Source organism: Leptodactylus fuscus, chromosome 3, assembly GCF_031893055.1.
Source record: "Leptodactylus fuscus isolate aLepFus1 chromosome 3, aLepFus1.hap2, whole genome shotgun sequence".
Lineage (NCBI taxonomy): Eukaryota > Metazoa > Chordata > Amphibia > Anura > Leptodactylidae > Leptodactylus > Leptodactylus fuscus.
Window position 1 is genome coordinate 147,808,630 of NC_134267.1, and position 24,700 is coordinate 147,833,329.

At 43.9% G+C, this 24,700-nt stretch overlaps 1 protein-coding gene across 1 annotated transcript; it reads left to right on the forward strand.

Annotated features, from left to right (window-relative positions):
- The first annotated feature begins 11,342 nt into the window (after positions 1-11,342).
- LOC142196715 (receptor-transporting protein 4-like) lies at positions 11,343-23,752 on the forward strand. Its single transcript, XM_075266690.1, has 3 exons — positions 11,343-11,386; positions 11,705-11,879; positions 22,415-23,752. Exons 2-3 carry the CDS (start codon positions 11,737-11,739, stop codon positions 22,884-22,886), a joined length of 615 nt encoding a protein of 204 aa, XP_075122791.1. The 5' UTR covers positions 11,343-11,386; positions 11,705-11,736; the 3' UTR covers positions 22,887-23,752.
- Positions 23,753-24,700: the final 948 nt, after the last annotated feature.

Sequence of the window (24,700 nt, forward strand, 5' to 3'; positions counted from 1 at the left end):
GGGGTTACGTGCACCCACAATTTTTGCTACTGGTATATAGTGCCATTGTCTGACTGGGAATTCAAAGAATATATTGGGGTTACAAATACCCTCATTTCTTGCTACTGCCATATAGTGCCAGTTTCTGACTGGTAATTCAAAGAATATATTGGGGTTATAAATACCCTCATTTCTTGCTACTGGTATATCGTGCCATTGTCTGACTGGGAATTCAAAGAATATATTGGGGTTATAAATACCCTCATTTCTTGCTACTGGTATATAGTGCCATTGTCTGACTGGGAATTCAAAGAATATATTGGGGTTACAAATACCCTCATTTCTTGCTACTGCCATATAGTGCCAGTTTCTGACTGGTAATTCAAAGAATATATTGGGGTTACGTGCACCCACAATTTTTGCTACTGGTATATAGTGCCATTGTCTGACTGGGAATTCAAAGAATATATTGGGGTTACAAATACCCTCATTTCTTGCTACTGGTATATAGTGCCATTGTCTGACTGGGAATTCAAAGAATATATTGGGGTTACAAATACCCTCATTTCTTGCTACTGGTATATAGTGCCATTGTCTGACTGGGAATTCAAAGAATATATTGGGGTTATAAATACCCTCATTTCTTGCTACTGCCATATAGTGCCAGTTTCTGACTGGTAATTCAAAGAATATATTGGGGTTATAAATACCCTCATTTCTTGCTACTGCCATATAGTGCCATTGTCTGACTGGTAATTTAAAGAATATATTGGGGTTATAAATACCCCCATTTCTTGCTACTGGTATATAGTGCCATTGTCTGACTGGGAATTCAAAGAATATATTGGGGTTACAAATACCCTCATTTCTTGCTACTGCCATATAGTGCCAGTTTCTGACTGGTAATTCAAAGAATATATTGGGGTTACGTGCACCCACAATTTTTGCTACTGGTATATAGTGCCATTGTCTGACTGGGAATTCAAAGAATATATTGGGGTTACAAATACCCTCATTTCTTGCTACTGGTATATAGTGCCATTGTCTGACTGGGAATTCAAAGAATATATTGGGGTTACAAATACCCTCATTTCTTGCTACTGGTATATAGTGCCATTGTCTGACTGGGAAATCAAAGAATATATTGGGGTTATAAATACCCTCATTTCTTGCTACTGGTATATAGTGCCATTGTCTGACTGGGAATTCAACGAATATATTGGGGTTACAAATACCCTCATTTCTTGCTACTGGTATATAGTGCCATTGTCTGACTGGGAATTCAAAGAATATATTGGGGTTACAAATACCCTCATTTCTTGCTACTGCCATATAGTGCCAGTTTCTGACTGGTAATTCAAAGAATATATTGGGGTTACGTGCACCCACAATTTTTGCTACTGGTATATAGTGCCATTGTCTGACTGGGAATTCAAAGAATATATTGGGGTTACAAATACCCTCATTTCTTGCTACTGCCATATAGTGCCAGTTTCTGACTGGTAATTCAAAGAATATATTGGGGTTACGTGCACCCACAAATTTTGCTACTGGTATATAGTGCCATTGTCTGACTGGGAATTCAAAGAATATATTGGGGTTACAAATACCCTCATTTCTTGCTACTGGTATATAGTGCCATTGCCTGACTGGGAATTCAAAGAATATATTGGGGTTATAAATACCCTCATTTCTTGCTACTGCCATATAGTGCCAGTTTCTGACTGGTAATTCAAAGAATATATTGGGGTTATAAATACCCTCATTTCTTGCTACTGCCATATAGTGCCATTGTCTGACTGGTAATTCAAAGAATATATTGGGGTTATAAATACCCTCATTTCTTGCTACTGGTATATAGTGCCATTGTCTGACTGGGAATTCAAAGAATATATTGGGGTTATAAATACCCTCATTTCTTGCTACTGGTATATAGTGCCATTGTCTGACAGGGAATTCAAAGAATATATTGGGGTTACAAATACCCTCATTTCTTGCTACTGCCATATAGTGCCAGTTTCTGACTGGTAATTCAAAGAATATATTGGGGTTATGTGCACCCACAATTTTTGCTACTGGTATATAGTGCCATTGTCTGACTGGGAATTCAAAGAATATATTGGGGTTACAAATACCCTCATTTCTTGCTACTGGTATATAGTGCCATTGTCTGACTGGGAATTCAAAGAATATATTGGGGTTACAAATACCCTCATTTCTTGCTACTGCCATATAGTGCCAGTTTCTGACTGGTAATTCAAAGAATATATTGGGGTTATAAATACCCTCATTTCTTGCTACTGGTATATAGTGCCATTGTCTGACTGGGAATTCAAAGAATATATTGGGGTTACAAATACCCTCATTTCTTGCTACTGCCATATAGTGCCAGTTTCTGACTTGTAATTCAAAGAATATATTGGGGTTATAAATACCCTCATTTCTTGCTACTGGTATATAGTGCCATTGTCTGACTGGGAATTCAAAGAATATATTGGGGTTACAAATACCCTCATTTCTTGCTACTGGTATATAGTGCCATTGTCTGACTGGGAATTCAAAGAATATATTGGGGTTACAAATACCCTCATTTCTTGCTACTGCCATATAGTGCCAGTTTCTGACTGGTAATTCAAAGAATATATTGGGGTTACGTGCCCCCACAATTTTTGCTACTGGTATATAGTGCCATTGTCTGACTGGGAATTCAAAGAATATATTGGGGTTACAAATACCCTCATTTCTTGCTACTGCCATATAGTGCCAGTTTCTGACTGGGAATTCAAAGAATATATTGGGGTTACAAATACCCTCATTTCTTGCTACTGCCATATAGTGCCAGTTTCTGACTGGTAATTCAAAGAATATATTGGGGTTATAAATACCCTCATTTCTTGCTACTGGTATATAGTGCCATTGTCTGACTGGGAATTCAAAGAATATATTGGGGTTACGTGCACCCACAATTTTTGCTACTGGTATATAGTGCCAATTTCTAACTGGGAATTCAAAATGCGCAAGGCTCCCGGAAAGGGACGTGGACGAGGCCGTGGGCGAGGTCGGGGGAATGGTTCTGGGGAGCAAGGTAGCAGTGAAGCCACAGGGCGTCCCGTGCCTACTCCTGTGGGGCAGCAAGCATTGCGCCACTCCACAGTGCCAGGGTTGCTTGCCACATTAACTAAACTGCAGGGTACAAACCTTAGTAGGCCCGAGAACCAGGAACAGGTCTTGCAATGGCTGTCAGAGAACGCTTACAGCACATTGTCCAGCAGCCAGTCAGACTCTGCCTCCTCTCCTCCTATTACCCAACAATCTTGTCCTCCTTCCTCCCAAAATTCCCAAGCTTCACAGAACAATAACCCCAACTGTCCCTGCTCCCCAGAGCTGTTCTCCGCTCCTTTCATTGTCCCTCAACCTGCCTCTCCACGTCACGATTCCACGAACCTAACAGAGGAGCATCTGTGTCCAGATGCTCAAACACTAGAGTCTCCTCCATCTCCGTTCGATTTGGTGGTGGATGACCAGCAACCCACCCTCATCGACGATGATGTGACGCAGTTGCCGTCAGGGCATCCAGTTGACCGGCGCATTGTGCGGGAGGAGGAGATGAGACAGGAGTTGGAAGAGGAAGTGGTGGATGATGAGGACACTGACCCGACCTGGACAGGGGGGATGTCAAGCGGGGAAAGTAGTGTGGATGTTGAGGCAGGTGCAGCACCAAAAAGGGTAGCTAGAGGCAGAGGTCAGCAGCTTAGGCGAAGCCAGGCCACACCCGGAATCTCCCAAGATGTTCCAGTTCGTACCCAGCCCCGAAAAACTCCCACCTCGAGGGCACGTTTCTCGAAGGTGTGGAGTTTTTTCAGGGAATGCGCCGAGGACAGATATAGTGTTGTCTGCACAATTTGCCTCTCGAAATTGATTAGGGGCTCTGAGAAGAGCAACCTGTCCACCACTTCAATGCGCCGTCATTTGGAATCCAAGCACTGGAATCAATGGCAGGCAGCAACGGCAGGATAAAGGCCGCCTGCCGTTCACGCCACTGCCTCTGCCACTGCCTCTGCCTCTGCCACTGCCACTGCTGACTGTGCTGGCGATGCACTCCAGAGGACGAGCCAGGACACCACTTCATCTGCCTCCGCCACTTTGTTGACTTCTCCCTCATCCTCCCCTGGTTCTGTCTTATCTCCTTCTCCTGCACCATCAAAGGCACCATCAGGCGCTTCTTTACAACAACCCACCATCTCTCAGACATTGGAGCGGCGGCAGAAATACACTGCTAACCACCCACACGCGCAAGCCTTGAACGCCAACATCGCTAAACTGCTGGCCCAGGAGATGTTGGCGTTCCGGCTTGTTGAAACTCCCGCCTTCCTGGACCTGATGGCAACTGCGGCACCTCGCTATGCCGTCCCTAGCCGTCACTACTTCTCCCGGTGTGCCGTCCCCGCCTTGCACCAGCACGTGTCACTAAACATCAGGCGGGCCCTTAGTTCTGCGCTTTGCACAAAGGTCCACTTGACCACCGACGCGTGGACAAGTGCATGCGGACAGGGACGCTACATTTCACTGACGGCACACTGGGTGAATGTAGTTGAGGCTGGGACTGCTTCCCAAACTGGCCCGGTGTACCTCGTCTCCCCGCCTAACATTCCTGGCAGGGACACGAGAAGAACACCCCCCTCCTCCTCCTCCTCTACCGCCTCCTCCTCCGCCACCGCCTCCTCCTCCGCCACCGCCTCCTCCTCCGCCACCGCCTCCTCCTCCGCTGTTAGATTGACCCCAGCTACGAGTTGGAAACGTTGCAGCACTGGCGTTGGTAGACGTCAGCAGGCTGTGCTGAAGCTGATCAGCTTGGGGGACAGACAGCACACTGCCTCCGAGGTGAGGGATGCCCTCCTCGATGAGACGGCAATATGGTTTGAGCCGCTGCACCTGGGCCCAGGCATGGTCGTTTGTGATAACGGCCGGAACCTGGTAGCAGCTCTGGAGCTTGCCGGACTCCAACATGTTCCATGCCTGGCCCACATCTTCAACCTAGTGGTGCAACGTTTCCTAAAGAGCTACCCCAATGTTCCAGAGCTACTGGTGAAAGTGCGGCGCATGTGCGCCCACTTTCGCAAGTCGACAGTAGCCGCTGCTAGCTTAAAATCTCTCCAGCAACGCCTGCATGTGCCACAACACCGGCTTTTGTGCGACGTCCCCACACGCTGGAACTCAACATTTCAGATGTTGAATAGAGTGGTTGAGCAGCAGAGACCTTTGATGGAATACCAGCTACAAAACCCTAGGGTGCCACAAAGTCAGCTGCCTCAGTTTCACATCCATGAGTGGCCATGGATGAGTGTAATGATACTCCTTAATCTAGGGATACCTTGAGCCACCGGCCCGCAAGCAGACTAGCACAACAATATACAGTCAATAATGTTCTTTATCTTGTGCAGGTACAGAGTTTAGACACAGGCTCACACGATATGCAAGAACAGAGTTCAGACAATGCTCAAATGGTATGTAGGAACAGAGTGCAGACAACTTATCCAAGTCCATGCAGGTCTTGTAGCAATGTCATGGATTCCAGGGGCCAAGAGAGGGAGAGTTCAACTGCCAGAGTCCAAAAGCCAGGAGAGAGAGTTCCACTGCCAGAGTCCAGGAGCCAGGAGGGAGAGGGGTTCCACAGTCAAGGTCCCAAAGCCAGAAGAGATAGGTTCAGCAGCCAAAGTCCAGAAACCAGTGCTGATACTGAGGCACTAAGCAGCAGCAGGTGAGGCTCTTTAAGCAAAGTCCAAGCAGGAACTGGGTGTGCCGAAAGAAGCAGTCTTCTCCATCTTGGAACAGGGCAGATAACAACAAAATGGGCAAAGCAATACACCTGGATCCTGACAATGAGAGACCTTTGTGACATCCTACGGGTCTTTGAGGAGTCCACAAGGAGGGTGAGCTCTGAGGATGCGATGGTGAGCCTTACAATCCCGCTCTTGTGTGTTCTGAGAGAATCCCTGATTGACATCAGGGATAACTCAGATCACACAGAGGAGTTAGGGATAGCATCCGATCCGTCACAGCTGGAGAGTAGGTCCACACATTTGTCCGCTTCACTGCGTTTAATGGAGGAGGAGGAGGAGGAGGAGGAGGAGGAAGAAGAGTTGTCCGATGATGTGATGGTGATACAGGAGGCTTCCGGGCAACTTCGAATCGTCCCATTGTTGCAGCGCGGATGGGTAGACATGGAGGATGAGGAGGAAATGTAGATTGAACTTTCCGGTGGGGCCAGAGGAGTCATGCCAACTAACACTGTGGCAGACATGGCTGAGTTCATGTTGGGGTGCTTTACAACCGACAAGCGTATTGTCAAAATCATGGAGGACAACCAGTACTGGATCTTTGCTATCCTTGACCCCCGGTATAAAAACAACATCTCGTCTTTTATTCCGGTAGAGGGGAGGGCCAATCGCATCAATGCTTGCCACAGGCAATTGGTGCAGAATATGATGGAGATGTTTCCAGCATGTGACGTTGGCGGCAGGGAGGACAGTTCCTCCAGTAGGCAACCAAGTTCTCACCGGTCCACACAAACGAGGGGCACACTGTCTAAGGTCTGGGACACCTTGATGGCACCCCCTCGCCAAAGTGCCGCCACGGAGGGTCCTAGTGTCACCAGGCGTGAGAAGTATAGGCGCATGTTGCGGGAATACCTTTCCGACCACAGCCCTGTCCTCTCCGACCCCTCTGCGCCCTACACGTATTGGGTGTCGAAGTTGGACCTGTGGCTTGAACTTGCCCTATATGCCTTGGAGGTGCTGTCCTGTCCTGCCGCCAGCGTCCTATCTGAGAGGGTGTTCAGTGCAGCCGGTGGCATCATCACTGACAAGCGCACCCGTCTGTCAGCTGAGAGTGCCGACCGGCTCACTTTGATAAAAATGAACCACCACTGGATAGAGCCTTCATTTTTGTGCCCACCTGTGTAAAGCACCCCAACATGAAACTCCATGTCTGTACTCAACCTCTCCAATTCCTCCGCATCCTCATACTCATCCACCATAAGCGTTGCACAATTCTTCTAATACTAGGCTCCCTCCACCCTGATTTCCCCCAACTCTGCTGGTTAGAGGCTCCCTCCACCCTGATTTCCACCAACTCTGCTGGTTAGAGGCTCCCTCCACCCTGCTTTCCCACAACTCTGCTGGTTAGAGGCTCCCTCCACCCTGCTTTCCCACAACTCTGCTGGTTAGAGGCTCCCTCCACCCTGATTTCCACCAACTCTGCTGGTTAGAGGCTCCCTCCACCCTGCTTTCCCACAACTCTGCTGGTTAGAGGCTCCCTCCACCCTGATTTCCACCAACTCTGCTGGTTAGAGGCTCCCTCCACCATGAATTGGTCCAAACTGGGCTGTTTAGAGGCTCCCTCCACCATGAATTGGTCCAAACTCGGGTTTTTAGAGGCTCCCTCCACCATGAATTGGTCCAAACTGGGCTGTTTAGAGGCTCCCTCCACCATGAATTGGTCCAAACTGGGGTTTTTAGAGGCTCCCTCCACCATGAATTGGTCCAAACTGGGCTGGTTAGAGGCTCCCTCCACCATGAATTTGCCCAAACTGGGCTGTTTAGAGGCTCCCTCCACCATGAATTTGCCCAAACTGGGCTGTTTAGAGGCTCCCTCCACCATGAATTGGTCCAAACTGGGGTTTTTAGAGGCTCCCTCCACCATGAATTGGTCCAAACTGGGCTGTTTAGAGGCTCCCTCCACCATGAATTGGTCCAAACTGGGGTTTTTAGAGGCTCCCTCCACCATGAATTGGTCCAAACTGGGCTGGTTAGAGGCTCCCTCCACCATGAATTTGCCCAAACTGGGCTGTTTAGAGGCTCCCTCCACCATGAATTGGTCCAAACTGGGGTTTTTAGAGGCTCCCTCCACCATGAATTGGTCCAAACTGGGCTGTTTAGAGGCTCCCTCCACCATGAATTGGTCCAAACTGGGGTTTTTAGAGGCTCCCTCCACCATGAATTGGTCCAAACTGGGCTGGTTAGAGGCTCCCTCCACCATGAATTTGCCCAAACTGGGCTGTTTAGAGGCTCCCTCCACCATGAATTTGCCCAAACTGGGCTGTTTAGAGGCTCCCTCCACCATGAATTTGCCCAAACTGGGCTGTTTAGAGGCTCCCTCCACCATGAATTGGTCCAAACTGGGGTTTTTAGAGGCTCCCTCCACCATGAATTGGTCCAAACTGGGCTGTTTAGAGGCTCCCTCCACCATGAATTGGTCCAAACTGGGGTTTTTAGAGGCTCCCTCCACCATGAATTGGTCCAAACTGGGGTTTTTAGAGGCTCCCTCCACCATGAATTTGCCCAAACTGGGCTGTTTAGAGGCTCCCTCCACCATGAATTTGCCCAAACTGAGCTGTTTAGAGGCTCCCTCCACCATGAATTGGTCCAAACTGGGGTTTTTAGAGGCTCCCTCCACCATGAATTGGTCCAAACTGGGGGTTTTTAGAGGCTCCCTCCACCATGAATTTGCCCAAACTGGGCTGTTTAGAGGCTCCCTCCACCATGAATTTGCCCAAACTGAGCTGTTTAGAGGCTCCCTCCACCATGAATTGGTCCAAACTGGGGTTTTTAGAGGCTCCCTCCACCATGAATTTGCCCAAACTGGGCTGTTTAGAGGCTCCCTCCACCATGAATTTGCCCAAACTGGGCTGTTTAGAGGCTCCCTCCACCATGAATTGGTCCAAACTGGGGTTTTTAGAGCCTCCTTCCACCATGAATTGGTCCAAACTGGGGGTTTTTAGAGGCTCCCTCCACCATGAATTTTCCCAAACTGGGCTGTTTAGAGGCTCCCTCCATCATGAATTGGTCCAAACTGGGATTTTTAGAGGCTCCCTCCACCATGAATTGGTCCAAACTGGGGTTTTTAGAGGCTCCCTCCACCATGAATTGGTCCAAACTGGGGTTTTTAGAGGCTCCCTCCACCATGAATTTGCCCAAACTCTGCTGGTTAGAGGCTCAATCCACCCTGATTTTCAAAACAAATGTTGGTGCCAACCTCAACTTACTACAAGGGCCAAATTCACTGCTGGTGACAAGCTCTCCTCACTGCAAGTGCCAAATACACATGTTTCAAGGTGTTTTCCTACTGTCAGAGAGGTGGTATTGAGTGTGTAAAGTGTGTAGTTGTTAGGCTGTGATGTTGGGGTAATAGAGGGTCTTTGGTGTGTTAGATGCCCCCAGACATGCTTCCCCTGCTGTCCCAGTGTCATTCCAGAGGTGTTGGCATCATTTCCTGGGGTGTCATAGTGGACTTGGTGACCCTCCAGACACGGATTTGGGTTTCCCCCTTAACGAGTATCTGTTCCCCATAGACTATAATGGGGTTCGAAACCCGTTCGAACACACGAACATTGAGCGGCTGTTCGAATCGAATTTCAAACCTCAAACATTTTAGTGTTCGCTCATCTCTAATTACCAGGGAAAAAGACACCAGAAGTGACCCCCAGAGTGAAACTTCAATCATAGGAGTTACTTAAAAAATAATAGGGAATTTGGTTTACTGAATGTACTCCACACGGCGTACATATTCACTTGTCACCTTCCGCTGTGCATTCACATCTAGGAAAACTAATGCTCACCATGCGTCTTGATAAATCCTTTGAGGGGTGCAGTTTTTAAAATGAGGCCGCTACCTAGGAAATTCCACTTTATTGGCACCTCATGGGCTCTGCAAATGTGACATGGTGTCCAAAAAACAAACAATCTAAATCTGTACTCCAAACACCACATAGCACTCCTTCACATCTGGGGCACTACTCTGTGCCCTGCAGCAGTTTATGCCCACATAACACATGACATTGTGTTATTCTGGGTATAAAAGTGTTAAACATGTGATCATGGAGACAGGGAATGGAAATGTGAATGATTAGTCAGAGACCTCACCTGTAATTCACTAAATTTAACTGTACTGTACTGTATTCACTCTAATTGTCTGCAGAGCCCTGTGTAGAGCCAATACCACTATATGATCACCATATAGTGATAACATCAGTATACCTATGTTGGGGGCCCACTTGGACATGTTCACTCCCCCCCCCTTCCCCCATGCTGAACCCCTAGCTACACCACAGGCTACTATGGGACTTAATGCCAGGTGCAGGGGTCACTATGGGACTTTATGTTGCCGTATGGAGGAGCCACTATTGGACTTTAAGTTGTGTACAGGGGCCACTATGGGACATTATAATGTTTGAAGGGGACACTGTGGGACATTATAGTGTGTTTAAATGGGGCGTTATGCTGTGTGGTGGCCAGAAAAGGTTTGCACCCAAGTCAAAAGTATGCTATGGGGCTGAGTCTTTTCCACTTATATTCCTGTATATATTTATTATACCCTGTCTGTATATTTGTATATGTATCTGTGGGGGTCCACTCACATAGTGGAATCTGGCACTGATTTTGCAGCAGATTTTGCCCCCAAATCAGCAGCCAAGGCTGTGACTTGAGACTCACCCCTTAATTAGACCCATTTATTTGGGTCTAATCAGCGGTGGGGCAGAGAATAAAGAGGAATCCGAGGCAGATGTCTGCATAAAAATTCCTCTTTACTTTATGATGTCTGAACAGGTTCTATCTACTTGTATGGAATGGACTGTATTACACTCCACTCCAGTAGGTCCGTCTCAGCAAAAAAAAAAAACAATTGCACATGGGTTGCTCCAAAAGTGGCCCACTGAGCCTCTGTCGCCCAGGATCCCACCAAAACCTAGAGCTGGCCATGTGTCTTACAAAGCAAATAAGGAAAAATCAGTTATATTACTCAGTACTAAGCATCATGATTCCAGTATTGTCAGCAATAACAGTAAACAGAAACCGGACATCATTCTGCACTATAATAAAACTAAAGGAAGTGTGCTCCAATTCATTTCAATGGGAGCGCTGAAGATATCCAAAGTGCAGCATATTATCATGGGCAAGTTAAACATAAAAAAAATAAAATCTGATTAATAAATCTAGCAGATCTTTAATACTTTGTTTCTCAGCCTCCAGGTTTCGATTCTTCAGTGGAGCATATGAGAACGGAGGAACGCTTGTAAAACAGCTGGTGTACAATTACCAGTGTAAGTGACAGTGATCTTGGGAATTACTGAAAAGATTTTAACCCTTCTGACCCTAGTACATAACAGAACACAAGACATTTTTACCAGCTAGTTTACAAAATTGCCTAGTATGCACACACAAGTACCGAATAGGGCAGATATATTGCTGCACGTAGTAAATATAAAAAGTGTATTAGTTTTGTTTCCTACAAGCATTCCTTATCTGGGAGGGGGAGGAGGAGGAGGAGGCTCTGTAGCTATATAAGCAAAGTCTGCATCATTACAGAGAGAAGAGACAGGAGACACGCTGATATATTCCAACCAAACAAGGTAACTCAGATATTATATTATATTTTTCTTGTAGCTTAATTATATTATCCCGAAGAAAAAAGATCCAAATGTAGCTTCATTATTTATTTTTGCCTACTATAAAATGTTTTGTTCTATGGCCCTATACACACTTCTGTAGTTTCTTGGAAAAGAGCCGCAAAATATGGAGCAGGTCCTATACTAGTCTATTATGCGCTCATGTTGCGAAGAAGATAATGGTGCTGCTATAAGAATTTCTCACCCACACAATTCTACAATATAGATTATGGCGATCCCTTTCATTTCTCTTGGGATGTTAATCATGTATTTTTTTAACAGAAGAACAAGGAAATTTCATTAAATCAAACAGAATGACTGTTGCAACCTGGAGAGCCAAGTTTGCAGAGGAGATAGATGAATCAGAAGTTCCTGGTCAATGGATTTTGTACGAGGATAAAAACCTGGAGAAAGATAACAGTGACAGTTATTACTTTTCCCAAAAAACTTTTGGCAGGTAAATAAAGAATTTTGATCTAAGTATAGCAGATGTACACCACTTACCAGCATAACCTATCCCGCTGATGGGTCTTAACTTGCATTGGTGACATTTAATCCCTACAGAATGTGTTAGCCTATTCGGTTTAGTGGCTAGGATGTATTGTGTGTATGTTTGTGTGTGTGTGCATTATATATCTATATACCGTATGTACTCGAGTATAAGCCGACCCGATATAAGCCGAAGCCCCTAATTTTACCTACTGGAAAATTTCAAAATTAAAAATGGTCGAAGTTTTTGGGTGCAGTAGTTGCTGGGGAAGGGGAGGGGGTGTTTTAGTTGTCTGTCTGCCCCTTCCCTGAGCTTGAGGACTGAGTTTTTATTTCCCCACTTGGAATTCAGTGTGGCTGAATATAGGGTATCTGCAGTGCTCCTATTAACCCCTTCCCGATGGAACAGGAGCACTGCAGATACCCTATATTCAGTAGATCGGGCACTTTCAGACACAAGATACCTAATGTGTATGTGTTTCACAGTCATTTTCTACTTTTATATGCATTCTAGGGAAAGGAGGGATTTAGAACTTTTATTTACATTATTTTTTTATATTTTTTTAAAAAACTTTTTTTTCCCCACTATTTTATGGGATTCTATACTTCACGATTGCGGCTGGTCATAGACCCTCCCCCCCCCCCCAAAAAAAAATAACAAAATAACATTTTTTATTTTTTGCTTGACTCGAGTATAAGCCGAGGGGGCTTTTTCAGCACAAAAACTGTGCTGAAAAATTCAGCTTATACTCGAGTATATACGGTATATAATTTTTTTTTATAATGACATGGAAAATTAAATAATCAAAAATGTTTAGTGTTTAACCCTTTCTCAACATATGCCGTACTATTAAGGTAGAAGTTGGGTGTTTAAATATGGTGGATGTTAAGGAGTTAAGCAGCCGCCATAGCCACTGGGTTTCTGCTATCAAACCCTTTCATTGTGGCCCCAAAGTAGTAAAAGGTCCCCATCTGAGCTTCCCCCACCACTTCTTCCAGTACGGCTCCTGCATGGCTGTGATTATTTCTTTTTTTGGTGCCATATAAAAATTAACTATTCCATGCAACTGGGGTGTGGCTGCGTTTACTTGAGCACCCATCTATTGTAGGGGTTACTTCCCATTGCCGTCCCCAACATAAAGATTAACATCCACAAGTGTAAACAGATGCTCAACCAGATGTAACCAGCACCAAATAGTTCATTTGCATTCAGTTTTAATCACCACGATTGTACTTGACAAAAACAAGTTATGTTCACTATACCACTACTAATAGCAAATAAGTAAATGAACACAGTCGGTTGTGGTAGACTACCTTTATTTCAGATCTGTTAGCACAATATGCTGTCATTATAGCTACAGCTTATGGTTAAAGCTGGTCATACACATTAGCTTTTAGACTGCCATCGCTCATCTCAAATGAACTTGAGGTTGGTTGGTACGACCAACTATTCCAAACACTTAGCAACCATGAACCTTCCAATGAGCATTCAACTATCCCAGACACTAATAACAGATAAAAGTTATTCAATACTAATGTAGTGCTGAAAACAGGAAAAGATGGACTCGTGGATGTGTTATTTGTACAAACACATGCCCACAATACAAAAATCTGCCACAATGTCTGTCAGTCTAGCCCATATAGATCACAGCAGAAAAAAGAATCCAACAGATTTTGGTTCTAACCAACTTTAGTTGTTGGTTGACTATATGGGATGGACTGTTGTAGGTTTATGCACAACCAACCAACAGCATATAGTCTTAAATCTGCAACTTCAGCAGTCTGAAATTTAATGTAGATTGCCAGTTTAACACTACTAGTAGAAATGCTCAGCCGCAGAACACTTGTCTCGTAGCTCTAGAGTGCACACATTGCATCTGTACACCCATCAGGACAATGATAGCAAGCTGCTTTGTATGCACTTATACACAGAAAGAAGACAGTCATCATACCAAGTAGTATGAGGTAGGGTTAGCACTCAAGCAATGAGGCCAGTGTATTTTTGGAGTGCAGTAAGTGACAAATGGTGCAGCATTTTTTTGTGCCATTTTTATCTACTAGCAGTATGGAACTGTAGCTATAATATGCCATTATTGTTATTACTATTGTGCTTTTCCTATTTAAGGCCGGGGCCACAGGGGTCAGAAACGCCGCAATTTGCCTGCAGGAAAAATCACGGCATTTTACAGTAATTGCAAAGTGGATGGGATTCTTGCGAATCGCATGCCCTCTTTGCAGTAAAAACCGCAGTGCAGACTCACTGCAATTTCCAAAACTGGCGTATTTTTAGAATTCGCAGCATGTCAATTATATCTACGGAAATGCTGGCTGCTTCCCCATGGATATAATTGTATCAGAAAGTCCGCGGAGGAAAACTAGGAATAGGAAAGATCATAGGGAAAGCATGAGTGAAGGAACTAGCATTTTATACATTTTCATAAGCATCAATGCTGTTTCACTGTAAAGATAAATCTAAGCTGTTTGAAGCTATCAGCTGTTGCTGCTGTGACCAGCTCCTGGCTTGGGCTTTTCCACAGATTCACAGTCCTTAGGCTGGTCTTACATGGCCGTAATAATTTTACTTTCTGCAAGTTGCTGATCAACATCGACACCACAGACGCCCGTGAACTGCCTCGCTCACCCATAGAGTAATATGGGCGAGTCCGTGCAGTGCCGCAATTCACGGCCTCTGCTGACCTGCGCTATAAAATGTGGACCACGGTTGCGGCCCGGCCACACTACGAATAAGATATACGGGGGTGTAAGAGGCCACATTAAATATAATGTGTCCGCAAATGGTCCGCAATTGAGAAACCCTCAATTGTAGACCATTTGCGGACTTACATTATGGCCGTGTAAGACCAGCCTCACAGTGAACAAGCCTTGTCACCTCTGGGAATTAAACCTTTTCTTCTCCAGATAGAGAGAGAGTGCCCCCTTGTCTTTTGAGGGGATGTTACATGGAACAGATTTTCCCTATAATTCTTGTTGGGGCCTTATATATATTTATACAGGGTTGTTTAGCAGCTCTCTGCATCATAATTGACTATAGTGCACAGACTTATGTTCACGGCCGAGTTCATTCTGGGTACTACAGCCTACACACAGACCATTTTCCACCACCTATCCACTTAAATAGATGTATGGACCTAATAGAAATCAATGGATCGAGTTTCAACAAATCAAAAACAGATTAATGTCCATTTAAAATGGATGAGAGGGCTGCATGAAAAAAAGACAAACTAAAGATATTTATCTGTTTTTCTTTCACTGGCTGTTAAAAAGTAATGTAAAACAGATGACACATTGAAAAAATTTAATAGATGCAAAATGACACTTAAAAAGTGATATGACTCTTAACTGTAGTTAGATCTGTCAAAAACTGGCACTGTCGGTGAATAAGGCCTAAGGATAAGCAACACCAACAAGTAGAAGATAGAGGAGCTGAGAGGAGAATAGAACATGCATGGTGCTGCATGCCACATTGGCATTGTCTAGGGACATCACAGATATACAATTCAATACAGTAGATAGTGGTAGTATTGTAATGATTGCTTAGAGGCCTTGGTGCAAAGGTAACCACTGTAACTCCTATAGCTTCGCCACTGACTATACTGCTAAAAACTTGGAACCAAAAATATGCTTGTTTGTTGTCTTTTCTGCTTTAGTATTCTCTATTTTGGCTTAATGACCTAAATTTCTATTTATAATGAATACAGCAATAGTGGGCTATTTTTATGGTACATACAGTACACCTTTGACCATACAAAATCTTAAATGTTTGTAACTAAAGTAAAAAAACTAGTGATCTGAGAGACAAGGAAGTATAACATATCAAATGGCAAAGGTATATAAAATGTGTAGATAAAACTCAACTTTTATTAATGTAAAACCACATATATAGTGTTAAATCCTGTGATGGAAGAAAAAAAGCTTGTGGCAGCCATCTAGATGAAATTGAAGGAAAATTTCCTAATAATTAAAATGAATTCCTATTGCAGGAAGGTGCTACAGCATACACAAGGTAACTCTGCACTATCCGAATGAGGCAGCATAAGTAGGCTACTTCATGAAATGTCAATCCACAACAAGCATCCCGCTTATGTAGCTATTACGACTATTGGATCCAATCCGTTGTTATCTCTAGGGAATAGTTGTGAAGGCATGCGATAGCAGTGTTATAACAAACAGTGCGACTGTCAGAGGTCGAATATAACTATTGGGTGTGCAACAGAATAATACTAAGATAATTGTAAAGTGCTCAAACAGGATCGATCTTGTACAACACCCACAACAACCATCTTAAGGAGTCAATGTCAGAGTGGAGATTTTAGATAAATAAATACCTCTCCCTTGACATAAAGATTATTAGTGTACATTGTCGATCCTTTTATGGTTACGCTATATAGATGATGTCCTCCTATTTTGGGGTGGCACGGAGGCAGAGTTTTGTTCTTTTGTGGACTCTTTTAATCAGGTTAACCTACACTTTGTTGCTGAGATAAATAGGAGCAAAACTGCCTTTTTGGACCTTTCTATTAAAATTGAGCAGAATGGTATGGTTAATACCACAGTCTTTTGGGGGAAAAAAAATGGCTACAAATAGCCTGTTGAGCTGGGACAGCGTCCATCCCATCTCGCTGAAAAAGGGAATTCTGAAAGGCCAATTTCTACAGATTCGAGTCTAAATGAGTTTCAGTCTAAGGCTGATGACCTGGAATGTAGATTCCGAAATAAGGAATACCCGGCCAGTGTTATTAAAAACGCACGTAATCATGCCTTGGCACAGGAACGAAACTACCTCCTGATAACGAAGAAATATGACAAAAAAGGGACTCAAATCCGCCTAATTGTGACCTTTGATGATAAACAGTACAAGATTAGACACTGTTACGGTTCTGTGTATTTATTAAAAAATAATATTTTTAAACAACAGAACCTAGTCTGTAAGGCACTGCAGCGAGGTCCACAGGCCCAATGATGGATGGCTGTACGTCTGAATAGTGTGCTACCAGTTAAAACTGCACTGGCAGACAAGTGACGCAATACTTAAAGTGAACACGCTGCAACAGTGCCCTGCCAGTTAACCTCACTGGACAGGTGCACAGTACAGCTAAAAAACAAACAAGGCTGCCAAGGGTTAACTCACCCCAGGTCAGCAACTACAGCAGCTCCTGCAACAGCCAGGAGAGCAAAGGTAGTTAGACAGTAAAGAAAGCTATCTGAGAAACCACACCTGCTATCAGCGCCTCAGGCTGGAACAGAGTCCACGGCTCTTAGCCTGGAGTAGGGCTGATAGTTCAGGATTTACAAGTACTGAATAGAGATGAGTGAACACTGTTCGGATCAGACGTTCCGAACAGCACGCTCCTATAAAAATGAATGGAAGTACCTGGCACGTACACTTTGCCGGTGGCTGGTCGCCGTGCCAGGTGCGTTCATTCATTTCTATGGGAGCGTGCTGTTCGGAACGGCTGATCCGAACAGTGTTCGCTCATCTCTAGTACAGAACTACAGAGCGGATAGTGGCAAGGAAAACCCCACAGAGAGGCCTAGTCTGGCACCTGCCTGAAAACTGCAGCTAGCCCTGAACTACTGTCTTTAACAACCTCCGAGATTCTGATTCAAAGTGTGAGTGCCGGGCGAGCGTCTGCTCACACTTTTTAAAGGGAAGACCACGCCCAGTAGTGGCGGTGGTAGTGACCTCACCGCTCATGCCCAGTGGGTGAAAAATGGCACTTAGCTTGTGAGCGGCTCCAATAGGTCTGAGCATGCTCAGTAGGGCGAAAGCTGGACTTACAATCCAGACACCTCACTACATGAGGCCGAGGGCGAGGGTTAGATTGTCCCGCAGGTGGCGCTGTGCGCAGAGAGTGAACCCTGCGGGACCCAATCCTAACAGACACATGCTAACTCTACTGTGGCAAATTTTATTACTGGATCCAGACATCAAGAATACAGTGGCAAATTTTCCATCAATTACTTACCATAGAGGTCGTAACCTCAAAGATATGTTAACACATAGCCACTTGAGTCCACAGCAAAGGGAAAGTACTTGGCTTGAGAAGGAGTGCTCTGAAGAGCACGTATAAATGTGGCCATTGTAAGTCTTGCCCTTTTATTCAGAAAATGTCTTCATTTACCAGTGCAGTCACCAAGAGGACATACACTCACCGGCCACTTTATTAGGTACACCATGCTAGTAACGGGTTGGACCCCCTTTTGCCTTCAGAACTGCCTCAATTCTTCGTGGCATAGATTCAACAAGGTGCTGGAAGCATTCCTCAGAGATTTTGGTCCATATTGACATGATGGCATCACACAGTTGCCGCAGATTTGTCGGCTGCACATCCATGATGCGAATCTCCCGTTCCACCACATCCCAAAGATGCTCTATTGGATTGAGATCTGGTGACTGTGGAGGCCATTGGAGTACAGTGAACTCATTGTCATGTTCAAGAAACCAGTCTGAGATGATTCCAGCTTTATGACATGGCGCATTATCCTGCTGAAAGTAGCCATCAGATGTTGGGTACATTGTGGTCATAAAGGGATGGACATGGTCAGCAACAATACTCAGGTAGGCTTTGGCGTTGCAACGATGCTCAATTGGTACCAAGGGGCCCAAAGAGTGCCAAGAAAATATTCCCCACACCATGACACCACCACCACCAGCCTGAACCGTTGATACAAGGCAGGATGGATCCATGCTTTCATGTTGTTGACGCCAAATTCTGACCCTACCATCCGAATGTCGCAGCAGAAATCGAGACTCATCAGACCAGGCAACGTTTTTCCAATCTTCAATTGTCCAATTTCGATGAGCTTGTGCAAATTGTAGCCTCAGTTTCCTGTTCTTAGCTGAAAGGAGTGGCACCCGGTGTGGTCTTCTGCTGCTGTAGCCCATCTGCCTCAAAGTTCGACGTACTGTGCGTTCAGAGATGCTCTTCTGGCTACCTTGGTTGTAACGGGTGGCTATTTGAGTCACTGTTGCCTTTCTATCAGCTCGAACCAGTCTGGCCATTTTCCTCTGACCTCTGGCATCAACAACGCATTTCCGCCCACAGAACTGCCGCTCACTGGATGTTTTTTCTTTTTCGGACCATTCTCTGTAAACCCTAGAGATGGTTGTGCGTGAAAATCCCAGTAGATCAGCAGTTTCTGAAATACTCAGACCAGCCCTTCTGGCACCAACAACCATGCCACGTTCAAAGGCACTCAAATCACCTTTCTTCCCCATACTGATGCTCGGTTTGAACTGCAGGAGATTGTCTTGACCATGTCTACATGCCTAAATGCACTGAGTTGCCGCCATGTGATTGGCTGATTAGAAATTAAGTGTTAACGAGCAGTTGGACAGGTGTACCTAATAAAGTGGCCGGTGAGTGTATATGAACCGGGAGTTCATTAATTGTAAAAATAAGGGTGTTGTGTTGTATACATGGCCACCTGCTTGTGCCCTAAAAATTATATTGGAAAAACTAAGAGGGAATTTAGAAGGAGAGTGCTTGAACATATGGCAATATTAATAGGCGAGATGACCAACCAATTAGTGTACACATTTGGGAATGTCATGCCGGTGATGCCAAACAGATCTCGTTCCAGGGGATTGAAAGCGTTATTCTGAATAGTAGAGGGGGTGATCTCGACCATAGACTACTTCAGAAGGGGCCCAATGGACCTACCGGATGAAATCAGTCAATCCCTTAGCTTTAAACAAATTCATTTCTTTCACTTCATTTATTTGAGCTCTATGTACATTTCTTCTGTGGCCTTTAAATCTTTATTGGGGGCCATTTTGGTTATATGAGCCTCCTGTATAGTGCATAGTGAACTTTCCATAAAAGCCAGTACCTATTCCTTAATGTTGATTGAATAAGGCCCTGTGGCCATGGTGGTAAAATCCCATTATGATTTACTAAAGGTGCTTTCTTCCTGTGGGTCTACTTTGGTGATGTTTGGAAATTGACCAGGTTTTCTTGTGCTTTACTATTAGACTCTGTCTTGTTCATTATTATGCACACACTTGGTTACTTTTCTTTACTGCTATCTGTTTCAGAAAGGCTGATGTTCTATATATCCACTATATACAGTCCTATGAAAAAGTTTGGGCACCCCTATTAATCTTAATCATTTTTAGTTCTAAATATTTTGGTGTTTGCAGCAGCCATTTCAGTTTGATATATCTAATAACGGACGGACACAGTAATATTTCAGGATTGAAATGAGGTTTATTGTACAAACAGAAAATGTGCAATATGCATTAAACCTAAATTTGACCGGTGCAAAAGTATGGGCACCTCAACAGAAAAGTGACATAAATATTTAGTAGATCCTCCTTTTGCAAAGATAACAGCCTCTAGTCGCTTCCTGTAGCTTTCAATCAGTTCCTGGATCCTGGATGAAGGGATTTTGGACCATTCCTCTTTACAAAACAATTCAAGTTCAGTTAAGTTTGATGGTCGCCGCGCATGGACAGCCTGCTTCAAATCATCCCACAGATGTTCAATGATATTCAGGTCTGGGGACTGGGATGGCCATTCCAGAACATTGTAATTGTTCCTCTGCATGAATGCCTGAGTCGATTTGGAGCGGTGTTTTGGATCATTGTCTTGCTGAAATATCCATCCCCGGCGTAACTTCAACTTCGTCACTGATTCTTGAACATTATTCTCAAGAATCTGCTGATACTGAGTGGAATCCATGCGACTCTCAACTTTAACAAGATTCCCGGTGCCGGCATTGGCCACACAGCCAGAAAGCATGATGGAACCTCCACCAAATTTTACAGTGGGTAGCAAGTGTTTTTCTTGGAATGCTGTTTTTTTTTGGACACTATGCATAACGCCTTTTTGTATGACCAAACAACTCAATCTTTGCTTCATCAGTCCACAGGACCTTCTTCCAAAATGAAGTTGGCTTGTCCAAATGTGCTTTTGCATACCTCAGGCAACTCTGTTTGTGGCGTACATGCAGAAACGGCTTCTTTCTCATCACTCTCCCATACAGCTTCTATTTGTGCAAAGTGCGCTGTATTGTTGACTGATGCACAGGGACACCATCTGCAGCAAGATGATGCTGCAGCTCTTTGGAGGTGGTCTGTGAATTGTCCTTGACTGTTCTCACCATTCTTCTTCTCTGCCTTTCTGATATTTTTCTTGGCCTGCCACTTCTGGGCTTAACAAGAACTGTCCCTGTGGTCTTCCATTTCCTTACTATGTTCCTCACAGTGGAAACTGACAGGTTAAATCTCTGAGACAACTTTTTGTATCCTTCCCCTGAACAACTATGTTGAACAATCTTTGTTTTCAGATCATTTGAGAGTGGGTTGTCCATGCTCGGCGACCATCAAACTTAACTGAACTTGAATTGTTTTGTAAAGAGGAATGGTCCAAAATCCCTTCATCCAGGATCCAGGAACTGATTAAAAGCTACAGGAAGCGACTAGAGGCTGTTATCTTTGCAAAAGGAGGATCTACTAAATATTTATGTCACTTTTCTGTTGAGGTGCCCATACTTTTGCACCAGTCAAATTTAGGTTTAATGCATATTGCACATTTTCTGTTTGTACAATAAACCTCATTTCAATCCTGAAATATTACTGTGTCCATCAGTTATTAGATATATCAAACTGAAATGGCTGCTGCAAACACCAAAATATTTAGAACTAAAAATGATTAAGATTAATAGGGGTGGCCAAACTTTTTCATAGGACTGTATGTACCTGTTACATTGTAGACCCTGCACCCCAATTATATGGTTTTGGTTGAGGGATTTATGGTTTATATTTTTACAAACATGCTACTGTATATTGAGACATTGTCTCTTGAATAATTTAGAGCAGCATTGTATGTTTATTTATACCCTGCTCCAATATGATTCATGTACCTTCCACATTGGTTCTCTGGTAGTTTTGGTTGCCCTGTCTTGTATGTAATTTATTTGTATCCATTTTGTTACAGTTTTCTTATTTTTATTAATTATTTCTAATAACCTTTACTCATTTATGAATTTCTGTCTTTTTGACAACATTTTTTGCTCATTCGGATAGTGCAGAGTTACTTTGTGTGTGCTGTAGCAATTTCCTGAGATAGGAATTAGCTTTAAATATTAGGAAATTTTCCTTCAATATCGTCCATCTGGATAGTTGCCACAAGCATTTTTTCTTCTATCACAGTATTTAACACTATATACCGTATGTGGTTTTACATTCAATTAATAAAAGTTTAGTTTTATCTACATATTTTATATACCTTTGCCATTTAATATTTTATACTCCCATCTTTGTAACTAAACTGCATGAAGGATGCTATCAGAGTTGACAGTTTTGTGATGACTCATTTTCTGTTTTAAGATTTTTCCTAAAATGGAACCCCTACTCATCATATATTAATGACCGTTCATAAAGATAGGTCATCAATAAGTCTCAGAAAACCCTTTTTAACAGTGACTTAAGATTTTTTTTTATCTATTTATAATATTTATATATAATTTTTTTTTCAGTTTTCATTGCTCATATTGTAGGCGCTCATGGAATTCATCAAAAGTATTCATCTTGTTCGACATGAAGCTAAACAAATACCTCCATCATGGAAACGTGGCTATGAGGATTTTCAAGCAGGGATGTCAAAGATGCAGCATAATGAAAGAGCCTACAATACGACCTCAAAATATAGAAAGAGTCATCACTAATGCAGTCAATTATATCCAGAGGAAATTTTATGGGAAACAAAATGTGGGCAGTGACCGCCCACCATGCCATTTTGGCGAGCAAGATGGTCCACATGATGAAGAGCATTGTGAGGCTTGCCAATACGATCTGTGTGAGAGGCAGACCTTATCATCTCAAAAATCATCACAGTCTGGTGTGTTACCTGCTCTTGCTATTGGTGGTGCTGTTGTTGGTATTGGTGCATTAGCACTTATGTTCATGTCATTGAATAAGACAAACGAAAAAAGAAGGGGTGCTCCCTAGGTCATTACTTTCTAAACCATTAAGTGGGAAACAGGTATCATAGACCTATAACCTGCAGAAGGTGTGTAATAAATAGATACAACTCTATGAACTGTATGAATAGCTGCTGCACCCAAGATTCTCCATAACCAGCAATTTGTTTAAAGATAGCATGACAGAAGATGCAGATCTGCAATATCTTCCTACAAAAATGGTTAATTTCTGTCCTTTGTCAGGATCCTACCCAGCCCATGACTATTAATATCCTGCCGTTTTACTATGATATAAGGAAATTATATATATCCCAATTTTGAATAAAGATACTTTGGAACCGCATGTTTTGTTCCACTACTCAGCAATGTCTGACATCAGACAAGAGTCATTCTTCTTTTCTTTATGCCTTTGTCTTGCCTTTCCTTATTCCTTATGCCTTATACAAATCAAAATATCAGTTTGTTTCAACTGGAAATTGGTTATGACAATAAACAAATTATGGATAATAACTGGGGTTTCTATCACCCACAGAAAATATACATTTCAATTAAACAGAAAAATAAAACTTTATATCCCCCCTTCTCTCTTTTTTTAATTGATACTAATGTTTTGTTGGTTTGTTGCAAATTTTCCCCTTGAAATATAATATTGTGACTAACACTTTGCAACAATGCTGGACCTTTATCTATCAACATATGACCATACGCCTTATTTATGTAACCTCAACCCACGTATCTCCTTCTATACTCTGTGTATTTTACTTGATGAATTTTATGCACTTGATAATGTGGTCAGAGATTGCAATTTGTTCTATAATTCAACAAATAAAGACCTTTTCCCCCCGAAATGACATGGAACAGCTATGATTAGTTAAAGGGGTTGTCCCATCACAAGGATCCTATCTATAATGCTTATTAATGTGAATGTAAGACTTTTCCTAAATACAATGCTTCAGCAAAACTGCTTTGTTTGGCCACTATCTTACTTTATTCATTTTTTTGTGGCCACAGCCCTGACCTAGCTGCTCATGAGTCAAGTGATGTGTCTGCCTGCTCTGAGGGGGGAGGGAGGAGGGGCTAAGTGCACGGGAGCGAGTCTGGAGGGAGGGGGGGGGGTAGTTTACCCTTTGGGGGAAGGGGCCGCCAATACAGGGTTAGACGCCGGCACAGGTGAAGCCAGCAACATCGCCATGCTTCTGCCCTGCATGAAGCCAGCAGCGGCAGAAGCGATGCTGTTATTCCGGGGGAATAAGAGCATCGCTTCTGCCGCTGCTGGCTTCATGCAGGGCAGAAGCATAGCGATGTTGCTGGCTTCACCTGTGCTGGCGTTTAACTCCCCGGCATCCACTGTAATAGGTGGATGCTGGGGACTGTTAGACGCCGGCACAGGCACATCGCTATGCTTCTGCCCTGCATGAAGCCAGCAGCGGCAGAAGCGATGCTGTTCTGCTCCGCTCCGGGGTCACATATGCAAAGCCAAGCGGCGAGATGCCGCCGACCCTGCGTGCAAGCTCATACACCAGTCTAACCTTCACAATGCGAATACAGACCCGCAGGGTGTCGGGTCTGTATTTGCATTGTGAAGGGTAAGCGCGCACGCAGGGCCGGCGGCATCTCGGCGCTTGGCTTTGCATATGTGACCACGCCCACCAATGACGAAACAAAGCCGGAATACAGAAGATTTTAGAGGAACGAAGACGGGTGAGTATGCGACGTGGGACAACCCCTTTAAGATTACATTGAACTCTCAGCAGTTATAAATGCTTAGATATACAGATGTAGCAGAGTTAACCCAGCCTTCTGCTTTTGGTTATATTGATGCAGTGCAATCTCTTATCAGAG

Bases quoted from the DNA above. Each gene is read 5' to 3' on its own strand.
- LOC142196715 (XM_075266690.1), top strand. From the start codon at position 11,737: ATGACTGTTGCAACCTGGAGAGCCAAGTTTGCAGAGGAGATAGATGAA. The intron at 11,880-22,414 runs GTAAATAAAGAA...TTTTTTTTTCAG, and splicing joins TCCCAAAAAACTTTTGGCAG to TTTTCATTGCTCATATTGTA.